At 40.8% G+C, this 21721-nt stretch overlaps 1 protein-coding gene across 2 annotated transcripts in view; it reads left to right on the top strand.

Annotated features, from left to right (window-relative positions):
• The window catches only part of ITGA9 (integrin subunit alpha 9), a 228945-nt gene that overhangs the window by 184280 nt on the left and 22944 nt on the right, over positions 1-21721 (top strand). For both annotated transcript variants that reach the window (XM_074881876.1, XM_074881788.1), the window contains 3 exons: positions 11539-11664; positions 12245-12364; positions 14062-14163. In XM_074881876.1, the coding sequence (XP_074737977.1) occupies positions 11539-11664; positions 12245-12364; positions 14062-14163 (348 nt within the window). The remainder of the gene's footprint in view (positions 1-11538; positions 11665-12244; positions 12365-14061; positions 14164-21721) is intronic.

The raw sequence follows: 21721 nt of genomic DNA, 5'->3' as shown, positions 1-21721 counted from the left end.
CATTTGCACAGTAATGTCTGTAAGAAGTGGGAAGATGTTAAGAGGAAGAGTTAAAGCTTGCTGTCTCAATCCATGAAAGGTCCCGGGCTGCTTGAGGTTTTTCTTCACTTGTATAATGAAAAAGAAATGTTTGCAATTTTAAAACTTTAAATGTAATTTCTGCTTATTATCTGTAGGTTGTTATCCTCCAACATAAGAATAAGATGTGTTGGCTACTGCACTGCTGATGTTTAAAACCATAAGCAAAGGAGGACTGCCAAAGCTCACTGTGTTGATAGTGCATGAATACTACTTGAGGCATATGTTGAGATCGTCAGACTTACTATTGCATGCTCCATCTATAGAGGCAAACCTGTATATTGTTATCATTATGTAGAAAACCCCTTGTTTGTTGGCAGCCAATTTAAAATTGTTTAGTTTTTGTCTTTTGAAGTTTCAGGTCTCGGCTCTGAAAACATATAAACAGTCCCAGCATGGAAGATATAAATATTTGCTAATAGTACTTGATGTAGCAAAATTTTTTTCCAGCAGCGATTTAAGCTGCCGCTGGTTGCCACCATTGATACAAGAATGTATAGGAACATTTTGGACTTAGAGCAAGATTTGTTTTAGCTCTTTGTATTAGTCATCCCCCCCCGTAGTCTCTTCTTTGCAGTGATTGTTATATGCACACTGACATACACGTACTTTGGCACTATATTTAAAGGCATAACTAGATTGCTGGAGGAAATTATTCATTCCAGGGAGTGTATTGTACAGAAACTTGCTGACCTTCCTGCCTCCTTCACTTTAATTGCTTCTTTAAATGACTTTTCCAAAATGTTTTGCTTAGGCAGTTGGAGGTGTTCCCCCACCCCCAGTCTAGAGCATCTCTGTGATAGCAATGGAATCTGGCTTTGCCTGGGAGCTCCGTCACTTGCAGGAGAAACTGGTGTATCTACCCCATCCTGGGATGGCCACGAGGGGAGGCAGGAGCATACGCCATGGTGCAGCATGGCACAGTCACCTCTAGACATGGGAAGCAGGACCCAAAGCAGCTCAGAAAGAGCTCTCATAAACATCTTCCTAATGTCAACGTGATAAACTGAAGCTCTTTCAGTGAAGAGGAACTTAGCTCTCATTTAAGTTTTCATTGTTATTCAGGAAAGGGTGCCTGGCCGTAAAATTAAGTTCTTTCCTGAGTTGGAACCTTAAAATAAATCCAAAGTGTAAAAAAAATCGTGACATTTTTGCTTTACAGGAGCCATCTGAATCACTATACAAGAGCTGTGCCTTGGTTAGAGTTCACTGCATTTTCAGTGTTTCAAAATAATCTCTTCATGCATTGCTGGATATTGCCTTGAGGATACAGCAGAGCTACTTAACATGGCAGAAAGTTTTCTGTGACTTCCTAGTTTGGATTTTTAGGTGAAACCTGATTTCAACAAATTTTCTGATGTTTTCTATTTGTTTTGACCAAATCTTCTAGCAACGAGAGTGCTATAGTATTTGCATAAGTAATGAATTTTTTTTGAAAATGCTAAAGAGAATGTTCATGTAAAACACATTTTGAACGTAGAAAAACAATTTTAACTTTCAAGAAAGACTAGTACTATAAAAATCAAGGCCATCAAAATGTGGAAAAAATGCAGTGATCTATGTATTAAATCAAACCATGGCAACACGATGTGTGCACTTGTGGCCTGCTCACAATTAACTTCTAAACTACAGAAGCTTGTCAAATTTCTTAGTTATTGAAGTTTTCCAACACTCTCTCCCCTCAAAACTCATGACCTGTCAATATGATGTGGCAGTCTGATTAATGTATGGGGTTAACTGAAAGTGTTGCTACTTTGTGAACTTCCCATAGCTCCTATTTTCTTGACTGAATATGTGAAATCCAAATTTTGAAAAAGATGGCTGATTTGCCTTTTTATAAAAGTGAATTTCAGATAAAGAAAGAAGTCTTACGAAGTGAATTGGATATATACCTTAGCTCTTACCAGCTTCATGAAGGAAGCAGGAGGTTTGGTAGATACCACAGTAATCAGAAGTTTTGCTGAGGTATGGAAAAAAATATACAGTAGACTTTTTGTAAGCTTCCCAGCCAGAGAAGGAAGCTCCTCCTGGTGAAGGAACTGCTGAATGAGAAAAGAGGAGTTCACAAATTATTTTTTAAAATTATTTTTTATTTTATTTCTTTTTGAAGGAGTGTGGGAATTGCATCCTTTCACAACTTTCCCATTGGTGAAGCTGTTCCTGCCAAAAAACAATGAAGGAGGAAATTCAGAAAAGAGCTTTTAACATACCTGCCTCTTTTAAATTCTGATTCATAAACTAGCCTTTTCCTTCTGTAAATAATATACAAGATTGTGTTTTAAATGTAAATTTGGAAACCAGAAAGGAAGAGTTAAGAACAATGGTATCTGTGTGTATAAACTTTAGCTCATTTGATGGAAGAAGGGTGTACTGCCATGTTCATGTATCAGAGTGGAAATAAGTGTCTTTTGTTGGATTTTTTTCCTGTCTTTGAAAGTACATCATTCCAGTCTTGTGCAAGGTACCAGATAGTATCAAAAGTATCAGTAAGCCATTCCCTGGGGGAAAGAGAACTCTGAGATGTTCTGGAAAAAAAGGATATCTGCCTAACTTAAAATACCTCACCCCCACTTCACCCCCCAGGAGGGTTATTTTAATGAGCATGACTCATTTAGTCTTCAATGTCTACAACAGATCATCATAATCATCCTCCTGGAGGTCCTACCTTCTCTCCACTGCCTCTAAAGAGAGCTTAGATCTTAGAGCTGATCTTAGATACCTTTTCAATACATTCAAATATCTGCTTTAGTGAAACATCCCACCGGAGCTGTTTGAGCCCTGCAGGGAATATATTTACCTGCATGGTCTTCAGAACTTTTCATCCGAACATCAACACAGCCCATGAGGAAAGTTGAACAATTAGATAAAGAAAAACCATGGGTTTATATGTGTTTTATGCACCATAGGAAATGCTGTAGAAAGGGATGTGCTGGAGACAGGTAGAACCTAGCTGAAGGAGCACTCATCCCCAGCTCTCTGCACCCTCCTTTCAGGGAGTTGGAGAGGGCCATGAGGTCTCCCCTCAGCCTCCTCTTCTCCAGACTAAACCCCCCCAGTTCCCTCAGCTGCTCCCCATCAGACCTGTGCTCCAGACCCTGCACCAGCTCCGTTGCCCTTCTCTGGACACGCTCGAGTCATTCAGTGGCCTTTTTGGAGTGAGGGGCCCAAAACTGAACCCACTCATTGAGGGGCGACCTCACCAACCTTCTATGGACCTCGCGGTTAAATCATACGAGTGGTTGGTCTTTCTTCTCTCTGTGTACATATGGCAGTACCCTCTGTCTAGGAAAGAAGCCACCTTCTTGTAAGTCAGGAACTCTAAATCAGGACATCTTTGCTTTTCTTACTAAGCTGGCTGGGCAGCACTAGTTCTTGAGAGCAGTACTTCTGGGCATTGCTGCTAGGTATGTGCAAAGTGGTTGCAGGGCCAAAACCAGGCAAATGTTGCAGGATTATGCTGATCAAGCAAGGTTAACAGGTTATTTAATTAAGCTGCAGGGTTAAGTGCATCAGAAAAACATCTATAGGCGTTGCAATTGGGTTAGCACAGATTTATGCCAAACGTGCATCTGGTGTTCTGCTTTTTGGCTGGAGAAGCAGAAGCCAGAACTCCTCTATGCTGATTTAATGCTTTAGCATCTCCACTTTGCTGTTTAAATCTTGTTGCTCCTTATGACCATGTAAGTTTACCTATTGGATCTGCGGAGTACTAGTTTTCCTTACCAGCATTGCTATTTTTAGTCGAAATCTTTCAAGGGTTGTGTAAAATGGGTTAATTTTTTAAATTCTTTTCTGTTGTTTCAGTGGCTCTTAAATTTATTGCCAGAATCAACAAAACTGCACTGATTCAAGCATGTTTCATTATCTGTGAATATTAAACATTTTTGGCATATGGAGCAAGTACTCAGATAACATATTTACATAACTTATTTGTCTACTGTTGAAAGTCTGACCTTGTCTGGAATTTCTTGTCAGTACCCTTTTTTTCTCAGTGTGACATGTCAGATTAACCATGCCTATCAATTCATCTCTGTTCCCCTACTAAAGGGTGAATCAGTATCTTTGAATCAGGACACATGTATACATTTTTTCCCTCATATTAGGATGAATGTGCTATGGTTAACAACAAAGACAAACAAAAGTGGATCTGTTATTTATTATCCAGCTTGCAAACTTGAACCACTGATGAGGCATGCGTACATAAATAAAACAGTAAAAAAAAACTAATAAGAAAGGAGAAATATCTAAAAACTATCTGGCAGCAATTTCAAGAAGACTATGGCCAAACTGTCCTTTGGAGCCAGCATACCCCAGGGCTGATGAGAAAGGCATCCATTTTGGAGTTGGACAATGTTAACAAATCTGTGAGATGACCGACCTGTGTTCAGACCTTGAGCATGTTTCCTGCAGCTAAAATTGCTGTTCCAAACATCTTGTGTCTTATGATGTTTTCCCTGAGCTTGCCCCTGTCCTTTTGCCACGATCAGACATGCATTTAGTTCTGTCACATGCACTCACGGTTGGATTCCACTTTCTTCATGCTTGCTTTGTGTTAGCTTAATTCTTCTGGCTTCCAGGCGCCCACTAATAACTGGTGATGATTTAGCTCAAGAGAGGAATCAGGCTTACTGGAAGAGCCTGGAAACGTTTAAGTTTTGATACCATAATGAATTCTTTTGCATTAATGGGTGTCTAGTGTTGTCTATATGGAATGAGCTGGAGACATGCATTTGCTCGCCTGTTTATCTTGTAAAATGCCAGTCATTAAATATGGGATTAGCCCTCGGCTTCTAATGTGCAGCAGTGTAGCAGGGAGGTTGTGCTTAATGCTTCATTGGAAGCAACAGCTAGTTTCAGTCTCATTCTGCTAAGATACTCCTATCACATGCACATACTTAACCCCATGCCAAATGTTAATTTCCACTTCTCTGTGCTTGGTCCTCAGCTGACCTTCCTAGCCCACTGTTTGGAAATTGAATTTCATTTCCATCTCCCAGGTTGACATCTTATGCAGGATACAGAGCTCTGAAAAAGTGGAGGGTCTTGCCTTTGATGCATGTTAAACAAGTTGAGGTTCAGTCCACCTGTGAAGTTTATGTTACAGGCAGCATGGCCTGAACCCTTAAAATGTTTGTTAACAAACCCCAATAATTTCTTAAAGGCCCCAAAGGCTTGCTAGACATTGCCATGTTCTGAGAGTAGCTACGGATGAGCAAAAATTATGTTACGAGTACCATGAAGGTGGGGGACAGAGCTGATAGTAGGGGACTGTGCTGAGGCAGCAGGTGCATTATTTCACCTAGAAACTCCAAGCCCCCTAGACCCATGGCTGACCTGAATTGGAAATGTGAGAAGTGTTTCATTAGTAGCCCTGGGTTCCCAGGGGAACGTGTGGTGATTGTCCCCCTTGCACTGGTACCACCTTGCTGGAGTGACAAGCCCAGCCCAAGTATTCTTGTAAATACCTACACGTGCAGAGAAAGTCAGAGAGGATGATCCCTGTGTACATAATAAATCCAAAATGCTATTCCCATACAGCCCTATTAAATATCCTGCATTTTTTTTAGGATGTGGTGTGCCTATTGTATGTTTTACATACAACTATTTCACTCTGAAATGTCCTCCTGCCACTTTTTCTTAAGGGTGGTATAATCTGATATGATTAAAAATCATTGCTACTTCATGGGTTTGCCCCTGCTCCGTAAGACTTTTCAAATATTCAGAGTCCATTAAAGTCATCCTGTGGGAATTTCTTGTTGCAGATACAGCATTTCTAAAGCATGAAGTAATGCACATGCTTTCTCCAGTGATTACGTCTTGTCTCTAAGAAGGTTAGTGGTTAGTGCTGACAACAAAAAGTTGGCAAGGTATTCCACTGTATAGGCTGTCCTATTTAAACATTGTCTCTCAAGTGTGGTTATGGGCTCTTTAAGGAGACAACAACTTCCAGTAAATTAACAAAGCTAGAGACTAACTTGTCTCTGAACATGTGGCCATTTATGGGTAGGGTAGGCAGCATAAGGGATGTTCTGGTTTTCTGCATGATGATAGATTAGTAATACTATTAGCTTTTGCAGACTTATGGTGACCTTTAGAGGGCTGTTACGCAAGGTGCCATTTACGGTCTGTGTAGTACAAATGTTCTGGCTTATATCTCTTTGTGTTTATGCATGTTGCATGTGTATGCACGAGTGTTGAATACAGTAGAAGAATACACACATATGTGTTCATGAGTGAGTAGTGATTTTCAGTCCCTTAGATTTTGGATGTACATCTAAAAGTCTCTGGAAGATGGTGATTTTTAAGTGTCACGTGTCCATCTTCTGGAAGCAGGCCTGTTAGGTGTCTTAAGTGAGGCGCCCAACAATAATGTCTTGCTATTGAAAATTGTCGATGGCTATTCTGGCATCCAACCATGTTCAAGAATGCAGGTGAGATCTGAATGCAGGCTGTGCTGGCTTTAATCGCTCTGATATTCCACAGTGGATATTCTTAAAGGCCCCAAAGGCTTGCTAGACATTGCCATGTTCTGAGAGTAGCTACGGATGAGCAAAAATGATGTTACGAGTACCATGAAGGTGGGGGACAGAGCTGATAGTAGGGGACTGTGCTGAGGCAGCAGGTGCATTATTTCACCTAGAAACTCCAAGCCCCCTAAACCCATGGCTGACCTGAATTGGAAATGTGAGAAGTGTTTCATTAGTGGGAATGTGAGAAGTGTTTCCACAGTGGGAATATCAGAGTGATGTTTTTTTTGTTGGTTTTTTTTTTACCTTCCTTCACCTTGGGGCTGAGAAGTTCAACAAAAGTGCTTTTGAACTTGAGATAAAAACTAGAAAAAAATAATACACGTTCTGCTGATGTTAGGTGTTTTGCAGTCTATGACAAGGTGTTCCTAGAGAATGGGAACATCCCTGCACACAAAGAGCCTGGTAAAAAGAAACCATTGTCAGTAAAAATGTGTGGGAAAATTTTACTTTCGTTCTTGATGTTGGTTTACCTCACGTGAAAGTTGAAGACATTATTAAAGATGGCCAAAACGTGCCTCATTCTGATTAGAGCAATGACAAATCATAATAAATATATCAAGTTATAAATTCTTCGTGGAAAACTTTTTCAAAAATGTTTCGTTTTCCATCAGAAAGTCCCACCCCCTTATGAACTTTTTCAGTTTAGAATCAAAAATCTGAAAATCTGATTTCTTTGAAAAAATACTCTATTTTTTTTAATTGGTTAGGTTTTCCAGGAGTTGAAGGCTAGGATCAGTAGTTGGTAATATTTAGTTCTGTGTTACAAAAATTTTACACAGTTACCCTGAAAAAACTCATTATATATGTGGTAGTCGAGACTATATGTAGAGAAAAAGTAGAAAATAACTTAAGACCTTTGAAATTATTTTTATGCCTTTTTTTTCTGCAATGTAAAGCTGGTTCAATAAAATCTGCTAGATCAGATTAAAAAGATATATATATATATATATATATATATATATATATATATATATATATATATATATCTATCTTGCTTCTAGTTATGGAGGAATTTTGTATGGTCAAGACTGATTGTAGCTTTTTTATTCCAGAAGGGTTTGCTTATATAGAAGTGTAACCATGCTAGTACATAAGAAACAATATGAATTCAAGGAGTCCTGCTTATAGAAGTTAATGTAATATCCACACTCATGGGTGAAAGAACTGAAAACTTCTTAGCAAGCATGCATAATGTATATTTCGTGCACTTTCAGAGTCATCACCCTCTGCAGAAGCTCTGCTGAACTGAAGACCAAAGTGTTCCTTAAAGTGCTTCTTTACTAGCATCTTAGTTCAGCCCAGAAGTGAGCTTTTACCGCAAAATTGCCAGCCCTCCCCACGCAGGAACCTGTGGTTCACATTGCAGAGTGCACAGACTGGATTCCTTTTGGGTCAGAAGAAACGCAAAGGAGCACTTGGAGAGTGAGCTTAACACACATTTGTGGCTGCGGCACATTCAGGCTACAGAATCGGACTCGGAGCGTGTTAGAAGAGTATGTAATATGGACATCAGGTGTTGAGGATGCCATGCAGTTAGCCTGGTTCACCTTTTTGTTTGGCCTACATTATGTGCTGATGTAGACTTTCCCTACACCCGTCTGGGTACAGGTTGTAGGTACGCTTCCAGTACAGGAGATTTAACTATGTTGCCATTGCACCAGACCACAAATCATTTCATGCAGGACTTAAAGTGGTTAAGTACCTTCTGGAAAACAGAATGAAAAACCTCTTGCAGAGACAGCTCCAACACAGCTTCTTGGAAGTCCTGCCTTGGGAGGCTGTAGGGCTGCTTCTGCTTGGTACCTCACTCGGGACAGGGTTTTTATTTCCCAAGCTGCAGTCTTAATGTAGGATTTAAGAGAGCCTCCCTTCTGTCCCCATTCCCCCTGCCCCAGTTTTGTTGTTGTTTAAGTTAGGAGTTGGATGTTGATCTTTCTCTGTGGCTTCTGTGTAGTCCTCGTACTGAGTACAAAGGCAACGCACATCTCTTTCCACATCCTCTGTGCTGCTCTGAAAACCCCCGATGCTATTTCTGTGAGATGTTAGATCCCAGGTCCTGGGAAGATCACTTTGGGGGTAGTCCTTTGCTGTTTATAGGCTGCTGAGACCACGTGGAAATTTCCGAAAAGCTCTAGTAGGTCATGTACCCTGAAACTCCCAAGATGTTGTCAAAGAGCCTGTCTACCTACTCCATTTCAAAGCCTTGCACAGTTCTTGCATCTATAAATTGTAAGCGTTTGCTCATGCAAAGCCCTTAAACTTTGCCAGAAATTTTCTTCTCTGTGTACCAGATTGAGGTTGGTCACAATGAGAAAAACAGGTGACTGGGATAGCACCATGTAGGAACGAGGAGAGGCTTGTTCACACACGTGAGGCCAAATCCTGATTTGTATGTCAGAGATGCAGTTCAGTGTCAGCATAATGCAGGCAAGAGCTTTGTGCTAAAATTTTATTTACCAGGTTGATTTCCTAGAGCTGAATTTTTCATGGAAAACGAAGTTTGATGAAAAGTTACCATAGTATTGTCTGACCGGTTGACTGAACCTTCCCTTTATGCATGTAAAAACTGAGGAAAATAAGAGATGGTGTGAAATATAAGTGTTTGACAGTGACCCTAACAAAACAAACAAACAAATAAACCCACAGCCCCCCCCCCCCCCCCCCCCCCCCCGAAAAAAAAACCAAACCACCACCACAAAACAAAAACCCTAACTGTGGCCAGTCCTTTGGAAAGGCTGGATTTCCTTCTACCTCAGCATGATCCACCCATTTCAAAGTTTTTTGTTACTTTTTTTCCTAGTTCTGTGTCTCTGCTGTTTCTAAGAGTGCTAAAAGAAGCTGAGTGATTCTCAGCTGCCTTGCATCCTTTCCTGCCTACCTGCTGTCAGCATATGCTGATTGTTCAGAGATACACAGATGAATATGACCTAATTTCTGCCTGGTTGAATTCCCCCCAGTTCCGCAGGCCAAGCAGTAGTGTCTGCCCCCTCACAGGAACTGGCATCTACCTTGGCTACTAAAACAGGCTATAGGTGACCTGCTGGTCTGTTCCAGAGCAGCACAGGTGACAGGACGTGCTCAGTGCTTGCACGTGTCCCTCCTAACATGGGCTGAGACTGGATTTAGTAGCTACCTCATGTAAGATTGCTGCATGGTTGGCCGAGAGGAAGGGTATTTCCAAGTTCAGACTTAGTCCTCTGGAGGTGCCTTTCTCTGTTTCAGCTGAAGTGTTTTAAGAAGGACGAGATGTAGCCAAACTTCAGTTTAAGAAAAGATAATCATTTAGAGAAGGAAGGACCAGATTTATGTTGCTTCATGCCAGGTAATTCCTTTTAGTCTTGTGAGATATTTCTGCTTTGGTTTGTTCTTACACCGTATTTGTACAGGATGTAAAGCAGGACTGTTTGGAGAATACGCCAAAAGCTGGGATAGTGCAGAAGCTCATCCTGTCCTTTCTGTATCTCTTGCATGAATCTAATGACATCTGTCCAAGTGTTTGGTAATTCAAACTTTCAGGAAGAAAAAGCAAGTACTGAGTAGGTCTTGACTCTTTGCTGTTCTTGATTTAACAAAAACCTTCTGGTTGATCTGGATCTAATTCCCATGTAAAAGTTCAAAGAAAATAGATGTCAGTGGGCTTTGTGAATCTCTTACCTACAATAAATAAGAAAACTCATTCCAGGTGATCTGGACAAATGGAGAACATCATAGTCTTAATTTTCAGCTGATCCCAGGGAGACTGTAAAATGTGGGTAGCTACCTGTGCCTGTATCTGTTGGGGAAGTAAGGACAGATTATGTAAAGACAGGTTATGAATACATACTTCAAAGAACAGATTATGAAGAGCTTGTGGGCCAGTGAAGCACAAAAGGTATATCTTACCAAGAGACATAGATATCACTTGTCTGGGAAATACCATTTCAGATTTATCTAGACCTTTGGGTTTTGCTTCTTTTTTGGCAATACTTCATCTAACTCAGCTATAAACTCTTTAATGCAGAATCAGACTCAGAGCACGCAGTAATTTCATATCTATAACTTTTTTTCTCCCTCTTTCAAGGATTTGTGATTTGAATAAGGTACAAGTTTTCATCCTCTCAGAATATAGAGGATGTGGGGAGGTCAACAGCGGGATGTGTAATAATGTCACTTGGTGGTTTGTGGGAAAATCTCCCTCTCACTCTTACAGGTTTTAAGGATGGCAGCAGGAGGAATTTGCTGATACTTTGTTGTCATAGTTTGTATTAAATTCCAATAGATTTGGAATATTCATAAGCTGCAAAAAGTGAGAAGGGTTTTCTAGTGCAAGGTTATCTTGACTGAAGATCATTTTATCAAAGCTTGGTACATTTCACTTGCTTCAAGCATCTTCTTTCCTGGACAAGTGAATAACTAATGATACTAAAAGTTTATTTTTATACTATTTGTGCTGAAGGTAAAAGAACAGGTTTAGTGTCTGGGCTTGTGCACTTACACAGAGATTTCATTTTTCTCATTAGTTCTGGTATAAACTGTGAAACAGCCAAGATGGCCAAAGCACCAAATAATACGGTTACGAAAAAGGTAATACACAGGGTAACACCATTAACTCAAAATGCTATGTGGTGATATATAACTTTTGCTGAGATTTTTCTCTTCTGTCTCTATCTCCAGACATGTAGAACACAGACACCTACACGTGAGCTAGGTCGGATCCATTCATATCCTATCCAGTCAAGAGAGACAAGCATTTCCAAAGTGTAGTTCGTCTGGCTTACTGCAGATATTTTCTTTGGGTTTATTTAACTCCTGAAGCGCTTATTTCTCTTTTGACTATTAATGGGAGTCCAGACATCCAGCTCAGATATAGGTGTATTTTTATAGAGAGGGTAATCCCAGCTTCTTGTGTTTAATTCAGAATAATAATTGTGATTTATAACTGTGCTTGCAGGTTGGTCACGACAAAGGAAGCTGTTCTTTTCACAGAAACCCCAGCCCATGCGTTGTTCCTCAAGAGAATGAAAATATTTTCCACACAATATTTGCTTTTTTCACAAAGTCTGGCAGAAAAGTATTGGTAAGAAAGTCTGCTTATGGCAAACTTGAACATACAGTGTATCTTACAAAAGATTTTGCAAGGCTTAGCATGAAGAACTCAAGCAGATAGTTCATTACAGAGCAGCTGTTCGGTGCATGTGTCCTAATACTGATGTTGTGCTGTGGGAATATTTAGTGATTTTGATTATCTGATTTTTAAACAGAAATAGGAAGTTTCAGGAAGTGCAGTGGGGAGTTACCTGGCATGGCAGTGTGCACTGGGTGACCAGAGCCCTCGCTCCCGTGTTTTGTCAAAGGCACGTGCTTGGTGCCTGACCCACACGGAGGGCTGATGTGCAGCAGTGGCTCCTCTCCTCCCAGCCCCGGGCACTTGCCTGGCTCAGCAGCTCTGTAGAGGGCTGAATTTTACCTGGCTTGCTTTCATGCAGGGGTCTGTATCTAGCTGTCTTCAAGTCTTGCAAGTTGCTCTTATTTCAATTCAGGAGTGCTGTATTTTAGCAGTTTGCTATGTAGCTTAGTCAGCTGGTGTGTTTGCTGTCACACAATTTGTGTGAATTTTTTCCTCCTTTGCCTAACAGCTTTTTCCATATTTCCTGTAGGACTGTGAAAGACCAGGCAGGTCCTGCTTAATTATACGCTGCAACTTAAGCTCACTAGCCAAAGCAGAGTCCTGTGATATAAGTATCTATACGCTGCTGAATACTGAGATACTGAAGAAGGTATGTGCTTCCTTTGTAGTTTGTCTTAAATACCAATTTCAGAATGCTTATGCATACCAGTGGACTCAAAACTTGCATTCTTTCCTCTCTTTACTAGCGTGTTAAAAAAAATTATGGTGTCAAAGAAAACAGATCTATTTATCAACAGCATATATGGAGGTGTTAATCCTAGTTCTTACCCATTTCTCATTAAGATAGAAATAAATTAAGTTCAGAAATTTATACATTGAGAAACAACAAATGAGGCCCCTAATTGTATGCATGGTGTTAAGGCTAGAGACTTCTGAAAGTTGAATTGATTTCTGAAAGTTTTCATTCTGAAAAATTAGAAGTAGAGTAAGTGCATGTAAACTGTGACCAACTATCTATCATTCCTTCCATGTAAACAGAGACGTGGCAGTTTTTTGTAATTTTTTACTTCAAATGATTATTATTCAAAGAAGATACATCATGACCATATTAATGCTGAACTTGACATTTTTGACAAGAAACAAATGGTTGCAAGTTAATTCTTGTCTTCTCTGAAGCCACTGAATGAGACAGCAAATCTTTTAAATTTCTAGTGATTTACTGCATTTTGGCCTTTTTCCTTTACTTACAAAAATGCTGACTGTGTAATTGTGGCATGATGCTGTAAGATTATGAAGGTATAAGATAATCTGAGGAGAAAGCTGATAACGTGAGCCTACTAAAATAAACCTGTCTTTGATGGCTGCTAGATTAAAAGCATTGGAGAGAGCCCTTATGACAAAGCAGTTCCTAAAGCAGTTGATAGCTCTCAGCCTTTCCAGCTGAAACCAACCAGTCTGCTAATGTTTGTTCCTATTTGGAAACGGAAAACATAGTCAAGGCCAGAAGTTTCAGGTATTTGTTACATACTTAGAAGAAATGCTGAAATATGTAAGCAAGTAACTGAGTGCACACAAAATGTGCTTCTGGGAAATTCAGTGCTGGGAATAACTAGGATTCATCCCATCTTCCAGCTCCTTTCCAAGATAACCATTGGCAACGCTCCTTTAAAAGACATATAGTGCTTACACGCGTCTTTGGGTCAGTATCACCAATACATGCCATTTTCTACTTATCACCTACCCTCCCCAAGGTGAACAGCACACAAATGACTAACCTGTGAGTTGAAATGGCAGCTTATTGGAATATGCCTGTTAAAAGGCACTGTGTAAAATACAGAAGAAATATATATTAATAAGGGGAGAGGTGTACACTGAATTTTTAAGATATCTGCAGTGCCAGGTTTGAGTGATTAATGGGATATACTTGAGTTTATCCCAGGTTTTGTATATCTTCTGTTCACTTGACAAACAAATAGGAACTTTTCTTTGATGGTTAGTATTGAGCCTGCCTGTGTTGATTGGCAATGTTCTGTCTTTTGCTTTTGCGGTAAATGTGGGTAACATTAACAGGCCAAATACAAATGATGTGTTTAAAGTCCAGCATACCTGATTTTGTTTTAATCTAGGATAATGTGCTCAGTTTTGTCTGTCTATTATGAGCGTAAGATATATTTTTTTTCAAAGCAGGGTTTTAACCTCACAAGGTTAGCTCACAACCCAACCCCCACTAAGCATTGTCTAGATGTGTTTATTACACTGGCAAATGTTTGATGTTTTGTTTGGGGGGTTTTTGGTCCTTTTTTTATTGTACCCTCAAATCTAATTCTTCGTCTTTGTACTTTTCAGGACAGTTCATCAGTCATCCAGTTTGTCACAAGGGCGAGGATGAGGGTGGACCCTGACCTCAGAGTTGTGGAGGTGCCCAATGGAAGCCCAGAAGAAAAACCAGTGAGTAAATAAACCTGAAGAGAAAGGTTTCCTGATCCCAGTGGGCTGGAGATCATTGAGAGCTCGACACAAAATGGAATTTGTGACTGGGCTTGGGCTGGGCTAGCCCATAAGAGTGCCCAGACTTTGTCTGGCTAGACTAGCAGTGCTGTGAACTGTGCTTCTGTGGTTTTGCTCTCTGTGATAACCATGCCATCACAGTGAATGATGTTATGTGGAGCAGTAGGATCTGTGTTGTACTAGCCAAAATTGTAATACCCTTGAGGTATTCATGCCAAAGTTACGTTTAGCTTCCTGTTCTAGGGTTAGCATCTGCTTTAATCTAAGGCAGATTTTCCTTGAAAACCTAGCAGAGACTTGAAACCCCAGCAAAGTCTTTTCAGAAGTGCCAGTATGAAATATTTAGAAGTCTTAATGATATTTTGGGAGCTGTGAAAATGGGCAAGGAAGTCTAAACTTTCAGAGATTCATTTAACTGTTCTATTGTGCTGAGATGGTGGAATTCATGTGTGACCTGATACTGCATTTTGTGTTGATCTGCGTGAGTCTGGATTGAAAATTGAAGGGGAACTATTAAGCTTAAGGTGAATTCACTGTATAGTTTTGGCTGTAAGTAAAACTATATAGGGCCATGTTTACAATCTACTGGAGGAGGTAATGGCTTTGGTTTCCTACTACCAAGTCGCCTTATACTTACACATGAAAATTGAATAGGGGGCCACACCCAAATTCAGCTTTCTTTTTGCTTGGTGAAATTTTAAAGTTTCGTTTCTTATTTCTCTCTCACGTGAGGATCAGAGGGAATGTGGACTACTTTCAATTTTTCCTATTGCTGTGTATTTTAAAACATGATCTAGATCCCATCTCTCAGTTATCCTTTTATCCCCAATGATTGTCATCACCACCAGCCCATGCAACCATTCTGTCATTGGCTCCATTTCAGTGAGTACCATTGAGGTTTGAGCATGAGAGCATTGAGTTCAACACGCTTTTCAAAGACACTGATGTCCCGAGTTAAAGCCCTTATCTCAGAGATACTGGATTTAAAACCCTACAGGCAAAGGAAGAATTGAACTGGCATCTACTTACTACCTTCAGTTTGAAAGTAGAGGACACCGCTATGGTGACCATTTCTCCATCATCATGTCTGCAACCCTAGACTTAACTTTCTATTTTATTAGACCTGTCAGAAAAAGAAATTCTTTTATATGACAAGACCCCATTTTTTCCCTTCTGTTTTATTTTCTTTGTCAGGTTTCTGGACCATTGAGGAGCATTAAAAAATAGTCTTGGCAGCAGAAATGAAAAACATAGCTAGCCTTCCCTGGGAATGTGCCTTATAAGTGACCTGCAGCCCTGATTTTAATACATTGCTTTATCTTTTTTTGGTTCTGGTGCTTGCACAGAGCAAATCTTGCAATTTTTATGGCAAAATTTCATTAATGACTGAAGTAACACCTGACTGCGATACGCATGCCCCAAGTGAAATGGAAGAAGCCTGGATCTCTACTAAATATTTTGTTCTGTAAAGGGTTTTAGAATCCCTCAGAGTGATAGGCATAATGTAAAATGTGTGGGATTACTATTTAATGTTCAAAATTTAGAAATGCTTTTATCTAGGAATGCAAGCTCTGCTGTATTTCATTATTATCTAATGCTTGGAGAAAAAAGAAAACAACAAAAAAACCCCATTGCCCTTTTCCTGTTCCCGGAAAGCCTTTCATCAAGCCTTGAGTTGCAATGATTATAAAGTGCACTGTGTGTGCTGGGAAGCTCTATTAATCTTCAAACAAGAGCTTGGTCCTAGTTCCTGGGAAGCCCTAGCTGTAGAGGAGCATGCTTGACACATTGTAGCCGTGTAACATCAATTTGTAATTTCAAGTCTTTTCTAATGTGAGTGCCATTTGCTCTCTCTTTTATGCTATTTCCATATGTCTGTTGGCTTCACCATTGCTGTATGTTTTGCACAGGGTCATGTTCAGGGAAAAATTTAAGACATGTGGTTTGGCTCAAGGTATTCATTTTTTCCCCTACTCTTTTCTTGTGGAATGCAGAAGGGAATAGTACTTGTTGCAAGCCACAGCTATTCATCTAGAAGTAGAGGCAGGAGAGAAAAAATATCTTTGTTCATACTCCTCCCTTCCTTTTTAAAGCTCATCCTGTATTATTTTCATTGACCGTGGACAGCTTTACCATATCCGTTTGGATAGCAGCTCCTTCTGAACAGTTGTGCGTGGACTTCCTCTGTTTAGGAAAATATTCCCTAACAATGAAAAACATTTTCTTAAACACTTTTTTGTGGTAAATTTGAAAAGGCCTTTTTGCTTTCTGCAGCTTGATGTAGACTTATTACCACATTTAAATGGTTCTTTAGAACCATGTGCTCTTACTTCACTGGGCACTTTTACAAGACAATGTTACAATATCACAGTGCAAACTACCTGTAAAGAAGGCAGAAGTAAAAAGAAGACTGATATTTGTGATGCTAGTGTAAGAAGTACCCGTAGGGGCAGGACCACACATATAAATATCAGCTTTGTCAGAAACTGTAGCAGACGATTTGTAAGGGAGAAGCAAAAGCTTACGTAAATATCTGTAAGATGGGTAGCAGGCTGTCTTTGAAATTAACCCATTTTTTAAAAAGATGCATTTATGCAATTTTCAGAAACCATTTCTCTGGATTTGGATATGGTTTTATGTGATTTGGAATGATATATTTTCTGTCTCTGGTTATAATAGGCTGTTTGAACTCTTAGACAAATCACATGAAGAAGGTGAGCAGAGTTTGGATTTGGCTCTGTGATGACAGTTGTATTAACATGAGTATATATTGGCTAGAATGATGACGTGGTATTTTCAGGAGGCATAATTTATTTTCTTGAGCATATGAGTTTCCATGCAGGTTTGGCTCCCTTCTCTGCATGTGAGGCAAAACCAACAATAAGCTCCTTGAGACCACAGTGGTCAAATACCAGATCCAAGGATTCGCATCCCGTGCTCTCTGCTCATGTGCTGGAGGAGGAGTGCTCTTATGGAGCAAAAGGACTTCCCTCTGTGGGTGCCAGTGTGGAGGGAAAAATAGGCTAGATTTCACTATGTCAAAACCAGCCAAATGTCTCAGAGTCTTCCCTGTCTTGAGAGAATGCAAAGCTGAATAGATGAAAGGGGAACCCCAGATAAAATGCACGCAGCTCCTGCAACAAAGTGCCCTGTAGAGCTGAAGGCTACTGTATAGCTCTCTGGTGCTGTCAGCTCAGCACTGGTACGCTTCATCAAGCCTTTGAACCTTTCCCTCCTCCTGGATAGAGTTCACTCTTCCATTTTCAGCCCAGTCGCCCCAGGTTTAATTCAACACAGGCAAGTGGCTGCCCTACATGGATTTTTTTTTTTTTTTTCCCAAGATTTAGGTATGTTTGTTTGCAGTCATAAACAAATGTATTTCAGGGAAAAGAACAACAAAAAAAAGAAAACTTAAAAAATAAAGTTTATGGTTGTGAAGACCTACAAGGTGTTTTTGAGGGGTCTTTATATGCATGTTTATATGCAGAGACATTTAAATGCCTGTTCAGGTGCCTAAGCTTTAGCTGTCTGCCTGTGGTGCAGAGGACTCCTGACTTCGGCCTGTTCTCCATGTCTGCATTGGAAGGAGCAGCCTGTGGTACTAGACAGTGCTCATGGTGTCCCAGCCTTTTTTTAATGCACATGGGAATAGCTCTTCCACTCAGCAACCCATAGAAGCACAGAATCATCTAGGTTGGAAAGGACCTTGAAGATCATCTAGTCCAACCGTTAACCCAGCACTGACAGATCCCAACTACACCATATCCCTAAGTGCTATGTCAACCCGACTCTTGAACACCTCCAGGGATGGGGACTCCCCCCCCTGCCCTGGGCAGCCCATTCCAACGCCCAACTACCCGTTCTGTAAAGAAATACTTCCTAATATCTAGTCTAAACCTTCCCTGGCGCAACTTGAGGCCATTATCTCTTGTCCTATCACTTATTACTTGGTTAAAGAGACTCATCCCCAGCTCTCTGCACCCTCCTTTCAGGGAGTTGTAGAGGGCGATGAGGTCTCCCCTCAGCCTCCTCTTCTCCAGACTAAACCCCCCCAGCTCCCTCAGCCGCTCCTCGTACGACACATGCTCCAGACTCCGGACCACCACCCCCTCCTGCCTGTTCTCTCCAGCTTACCTTTGAGATGGGCGGAACATCCTAGCCTGGCTGGAGCCAGATACATGCAGCTTTGCAGCTTCCTTTCCAGTGGGTTATTTGCTGCCTTATTGTTTTCCCCATGTTTTGTTTCTCATTTCATCGTTTTACCTTTGCATCTGTTACTGTAACAATCCCTTTATAGATTTTCTTGCCTTTACAGTGCAGTCTGGCAGGTAGAAACACAAACTTGGGTAAAGGAACAGAACACTACACAATAGCAATAAAATGCAGTTCATTTCCCAGGGATAGAGACAAGCAGATAGCAAGGATACCTCAGGTTTGTATTTTTCAAGAACTTCTAAGGTTTTTCTTAGTATATGTAAATAAATAAATATATAAAAAGGGATGCGTATGCATAGGTGTGCAGATGTATAGGAGAATGGTGTCTTTACTGCAAGTCCCCACGAGTATAACAGCACTTGGATGGACAAGTCAGCCAGCAGTGCAGCGTGGTTTGAAACACCAGAAATCTTCTGGGTGATAATACAGAAATCAAATAGCATTGTTTTATCAGCCTTTGTCTTCCATGGGCAGTGGGTCATGATACAAGTGCATAAAACTCATTTAGTGTGCATAAGCAAAAAGAAATGAAAACTTTGCAATTATGTATTTCTAACCAGATTTTGCTGAAGTATGTTTCTTGTCTGCGTTCCAGTGCAGCAGTGTGTGCGTATTCTGCAAAGGGCTTCAACACAGTATGAACTTGAGGTATTTGCAAAGTTCCTACTCAGTTAACTTCTTGCCTACACACTTTTCTGAAATAGGGTATTTTAAAAGCACTAAAAAAAAAAAAAAAAAAAAATCTGATTTATTTCAATTTGTTCACTAAGACTATCAGAATATAGCAAATGTTTGGCACAGGTAGAAGATGCCCTGGTAGATGCCCTTGTCCATGAGGGTTCAACATTTAAGAAATCAGTAGTAGGGTGCAAATCTCTGTTATTTTACAGAAGGTCAGTTACATTGGGTAAAACCTGGTTGACATGTGAGCTAGGTACAGCTAAACAGCAAACCACGCTGCCTCCTGGGCTTTCAGATCCTGCAAGTACAGTGTGAAGTGCAAAAGATAAATATGAAACTAAAACTCCGTATACATTATCAAGACAACTGTGTTTTTCACGGCCTTTCCCTGGTGTTTCGTCAGACTCTGAAAACAAGCCTATAATCTGCTCCATATTTTATGACTGCTGCATGTGCTTTCTCTGAACCAGACGGCTGCTGCCCGCTCTGGGATGCTTTCCCAACGTCACCACCCCTTATCTTCTGCATCAGTCACTCTTATCAATCCTGTCTTCTCTATCGGTCGGGGCTGTGGGAAGTGCGCCGGGCTGGGGACTGCCCTATGTTCCCCAACGTGCTGGCTGCCCTGTAGGGGCTGTGCTGCTGGGGTGGACAGGACAAGGAGCTCAAGGTTCACTTGAGATTGGTTTTCAGAGACAGCCTGATGGCCAGGGGGTCAAGCGGCAGGTGGTGGATGGCATGCTTCTCTTTGGTAATGTCACCCTCTGCCTCCAACCTCCCTCCCCGGGATGACTTGCTTCCCTGTCCTCCCACCACTTACTGTACTGGCTTCTTGCTGATACTCCTAACGTGTGATCGACACGGTCTGCTCAGTCTGGTTTGGTTGGGGTTTGGCTTGGGTTTTTTGTTGTTGGTTGCTTCTTCACCAAAACTCCCTGCAGTAGCTGTGTATTAGTGCAGGCAGATTTTGAGGGCTTGAGAGGGATAAGGACATTAACATATGCAACATCCCTGCTCCTCTCCAAACCACAAAGCCATAAACACGGTGGGTTTTATGCTTGTATGTTGATTGCAGACAGATAGAAGAAACAGGATAGATAAGAAGCTGTTGTTGCTCTTTACCCTTACAGCTTGAGCTGTGACTGCAAAAGCTACAGCCACTGTACTTCAAACCTGAAATGTGGGGCTCTTGCTCTACAGATGATGTATGATTTGATCTCTGCAGCTATTCCTGGCTCTGTCTTTTGGCAGCATGAAGGACATACAGGTCTATTGTGCTAGAGGTTGTGTTATGTTAACATTTACTCTCTGAGTAGTGGAGAGAAGGCACCGTGTCATTTAGCATTCAGGGACTGCTTGAAAGGTCTCTTCACTGAAGTTGGCAGTACTTAAAATGTTCAGAGTTTTTTTCTTTTAGAGTCAGAAAGGAAAATAACACTAATGACTTATCATCTAAGAAATAGTTATCTAACTTGTGTCCACAAGATGGATACTAGCCATAGCCTCCATGAGAAATGGACTGCCACACCAGATCATCTTTCCAAGCTGGCTCAGAAATACGAGTAAGGCACAAAATTTGTGTTTGATCTCTCTGGTATTTCCCTTACACTCATCTTGGCTATGAGGGAAACTCTGCTACTTAGGAAACTTTCTCTCTTCAGCAAGATGTCTTAAAAGGTCTTGCAAAGACTTTGCACTAATGTCTGAAACATTAAAATTATTCTTTTTCTCAGGTGAAGAACTGATCCATGTTTGAGAGCTATTTTGAGCATTATGATAGTAGTTATGGGAATATGTTTGGGTAATGCTCTCTATGTATAGTTTCATTCCTGTCCATTGGTTATGTTTTCATGTCTCATCATCATCAAATGCCTGATAATATCTCATCAATAGAAAAAAACAGTGTGTGTAAATCAACTGTGTTCAAATTCCTCCTCCAGAAGAGCTGTGGTCTTAGTCAGCATTAGCCTGTTAAACTGAGCAAAGGATCTTTGAGTACTTCTTTATGGGAACACCATGACAAAATATAGCCCTACTCACCTGCTTTCTCTCATCTGTGCCTGTAATTTTTGTGGGTGTTTGCTGAGGCTGTGTATGCTTAACTGAAACAGAAGAATGTTCTTTAGTGGTATCTTGGGAGGCTGTCCTGTCCCGTTTCCCACTCAGAGTAGGGCTGTTGCCCACACTGACTCGGGATCTCCATGGCTTTGTCTGAGGCCTGGAAGCCTGCAAGGATGGAGAAGCCAGATCCTCTTTGGCCCTTGTTCCAGTGCTGCCATCACTTCCCTGTTGCAGCCTTTTCCTGAATGCCCACCTTCAACATCCGCATGGGTTGAATGCTATCGTGTTCCCTTTGCTGTCTCATGAATGACACTGTTTGCACGCTGTCACCGGTGAGTGAAGGTGGATCCTCCATGGGCCTCTTAAAGATGAGTATCTTGGGGGTTGCGTAATTGTATCTGACTCTTAACTCCCAGATTTTCACCCACTTTTAACTACCAATTTTTTTTGTTTTGTTTAAAAAGTTGATTTAACAGTTCATATGTACTAAAGGGTTTTGACATTTTTAAGCAAAGATGATGAAAGTGGTTTGTGAAGGAGG

The sequence above is a fragment of the Strix uralensis genome, chromosome 1 (genome assembly GCF_047716275.1).
Source record: "Strix uralensis isolate ZFMK-TIS-50842 chromosome 1, bStrUra1, whole genome shotgun sequence".
Lineage (NCBI taxonomy): Eukaryota > Metazoa > Chordata > Aves > Strigiformes > Strigidae > Strix > Strix uralensis.
This window is presented reverse-complemented; position numbering and strand designations above follow the sequence as displayed.